The 2,763-nt window shown below is 36.8% G+C and overlaps 1 protein-coding gene across 1 annotated transcript; it reads right to left on the bottom strand.

Annotated features, from left to right (window-relative positions):
• Positions 1-792: 792 nt before the first annotated feature.
• LOC131518167 (olfactory receptor 4F3/4F16/4F29-like) lies at positions 793-1,785 on the bottom strand. The gene has a single exon (XM_058740759.1). It carries the CDS (start codon positions 1,771-1,773, stop codon positions 793-795), a length of 981 nt encoding a protein of 326 aa, XP_058596742.1. The 5' UTR covers positions 1,774-1,785.
• Positions 1,786-2,763: the final 978 nt, after the last annotated feature.

The raw sequence follows: 2,763 nt of genomic DNA, 5'->3' as shown, positions 1-2,763 counted from the left end.
TTGAATTTGCTATTTATTTACTTATAAACTTGATACATATAACATAGAAATCTTTTGCATTTTATTTATTTATTCATAAGCCAGTGCTACCTATCCTTAGCTCCAAAATATTCAATCCATTTATAATCTTTTAATATTCACATAGCTTTCTTTACCATATAAAAATTGTTTAGGAAATAATTGGGGTAAAATATAATTATGATACACACCGAGTGGTGTAGGACTTTACATCTCTGGTCTCAAAACATTTGATTAAATAATAATATTAAAGTATCCTAGGTTGTCATCCTATGATTTATCCCAAATTTTGCCTTCAAATTCCCATTAAATCTAAAAACCTCATTATTAGCTAAATCTGAGTGTGTACAGTCAAATCCAGATGTTAGAAGCCTCAAATTCTGAGAGCTACCTAGGCACCTATCTTCATTTTGTTTATTCCTCCAAGTATATAGACAAAAGAAACTCAGAGGGTATGAATATCAGTACATATGTAGATAGAAGAGACGTGTCTTTGAGAATCATTACCAAAAAGGAGTATCCAACATTTTGTATTAATGGAAAATGTGCCCAGTATGTGAGATTTCATATTCTTCTATAACAAGAAAGACACTATGTTCCAAGGCTGAATTAATTCTTCCTCAATAGTTTCAGGATCCACAGGGTAAGGGTCCCTATAAAAAACTGACCAGATCAGAACAGAGTCCTGAGGACGATTTTCAAGTAGACATTGAAATTACTAACTAAACTGAAAAGATTTATGAAAAGTCTAAAGAGATTAATTTCCAAAAATAGTCAAGATGAATCCAAATGGCTTTGATCGTTCATGAAAGAACTCTTCCTGACACTTAAAACCTTACCAAACAGTCTCTTTATTGCCACTTTCATCTCCTTATTTCTGAATGTATAGATAATAGGATTCATAAAAGGAGTGATAAGGGCATCAAAGATGGCTAAAAATTTATCGATTGGTAAGGTAGGGAATGGCCACACATAGACAATAATGCAAGGACCAAAGAAAAAGACCACCACGGTGATGTGAGCAGAGAGAGTGGAGAGAGCCTTGGATGAACCACCTGAAGAGTGTTTGCGAACTGTGACCAGGATGAAGATGTAAGACACAATCAAGATGAAGAAGGTGCCCATGGAGATGAAACCACTGTTGGCAGTGACCAGAAACTCCAGTCTGTATGTGTCTGTACATGCAAGTTTGATGAACCGAGGAAAATCACAATAAAAACTATCCATTTTGTTGGGACCACAAAAGGGCAAGTTGATAACAAAAGCCAGTTGGGCCACGGAGTGGATGAGTCCAATGGTCCAGGCAACAGCCAAAAGGGAAATGCACATTCTTTTGCTCATGATGGTCAGGTAGTGGAGAGGCTTACATATAGCAATGTATCGGTCATAGGCCATAACTATGAGCAGCACCATCTCCGTACCCCCAACAGTGTGAATAAAGAACATCTGAGTAATGCACCCTGCCAACGAGATGACTTTATGTTTTCTGAAAAGGTCGTAAATCATCTTTGGGCTTGCAATGCTGGAAACACCAGTGTCAATGATGGAAAGATTCGCCAGCAAAAAGTACATGGGGGAATGTAAGTGATGGTCTGAAATGATCGTGAGCACAATGAGAAGGTTTCCTAACATACTTGCTATATAAAATATAGTAAAAAACAAAAAAAGAAGAATCTGAATCTCCCAAGAACTGGTGAGTCCCAGCAACAAAAATTCAGACACCACTGAGTGATTTCCTCCATCCATCAACTTCATGTGCGAGGCTGATCCTGAAGTTACCTGAGGAGCATAAGAGGGAGAAAAACATGATTTTTAAGCTGAAAGGGAAACTAAAGATCACTTAGCCACTGTACACAGTTACATAGAGTTTACATGGTACAAGACTCACAGAGAGCCAACACCAGAATTTTTTCCATGCCTAGTTCTTTGGTATCATTTAATCATGTGCCTCAAATTTAGTTTCGTCTTTAGTGTATAATGAAGAAAGGAAATGTAGACAAGGTCACCTAAGAATTTTAGGAGAAATACATCAGGAAATAGGCTTATATTTTCTCATTTCTACACTGAAATATGCCACAGAATAGAAATATGCAAAAAGGCACAGAGAACTATCTGGAGAGGTGTTCTAATTTGTTCTTTTTTAATTAAGCTTATTTATTTATTTTGAAAGAGAGAGAGAGAAAGCACATGAGCAGGGAAGGAGCTAAGAGAGGGGAGAGAGAGAGAATCTCAAACAGGCTCTGTGCTGTCAATGGAGAGCCCAACACAGGGCTTGATCTCACAACTGTGAGATCATGACCTAAGCCAAAATCAAGAGTCAGACACTCAACTGGCTGAGCCACCCAGGCACTCCTCTAATTTATTCTTTTTAATGGCTGTCCAATAATCACAATGTGGATGGACCATAATCTATTTACTAATTTCCCAATTAATAAGCATTTACCTTGTTTCTAGTTTTTGGCCCCTACAGACAATGCTACAAATTATTATCTTTATATATACATCGTTGCATATTAATGCTGTATCATGGATTCCCAGAAGTGAGATCACTGGATCAAAGTGCACATATTTTTAATGTCAGTGGTGTTGCCCAATAGCTTTCCAAAAAAGCTGGAACGACACATATCTACAAAAATAAATGTTACCACTTTTATAAATTGTTGCCAGAATAGTGATAGCTCACTGTTACTCTAATTTTTTTTAAATATTTATTTTGAGAGAGAGAGAGAGAGAGAGAGAGAGAGA

This window comes from Neofelis nebulosa, chromosome 7 (genome assembly GCF_028018385.1).
Source record: "Neofelis nebulosa isolate mNeoNeb1 chromosome 7, mNeoNeb1.pri, whole genome shotgun sequence".
Lineage (NCBI taxonomy): Eukaryota > Metazoa > Chordata > Mammalia > Carnivora > Felidae > Neofelis > Neofelis nebulosa.
Note: the sequence above shows the minus strand (reverse complement) of the source record. Positions and strands in the feature narration are given on the sequence as shown.

What these genes read in the sequence shown, in the direction of transcription:
- LOC131518167 (XM_058740759.1), bottom strand. Translation starts at nt 1,773, where the DNA reads ATGAAGTTGATGGATGGAGGAAATCACTCAGTGGTGTCTGAATTTTTG.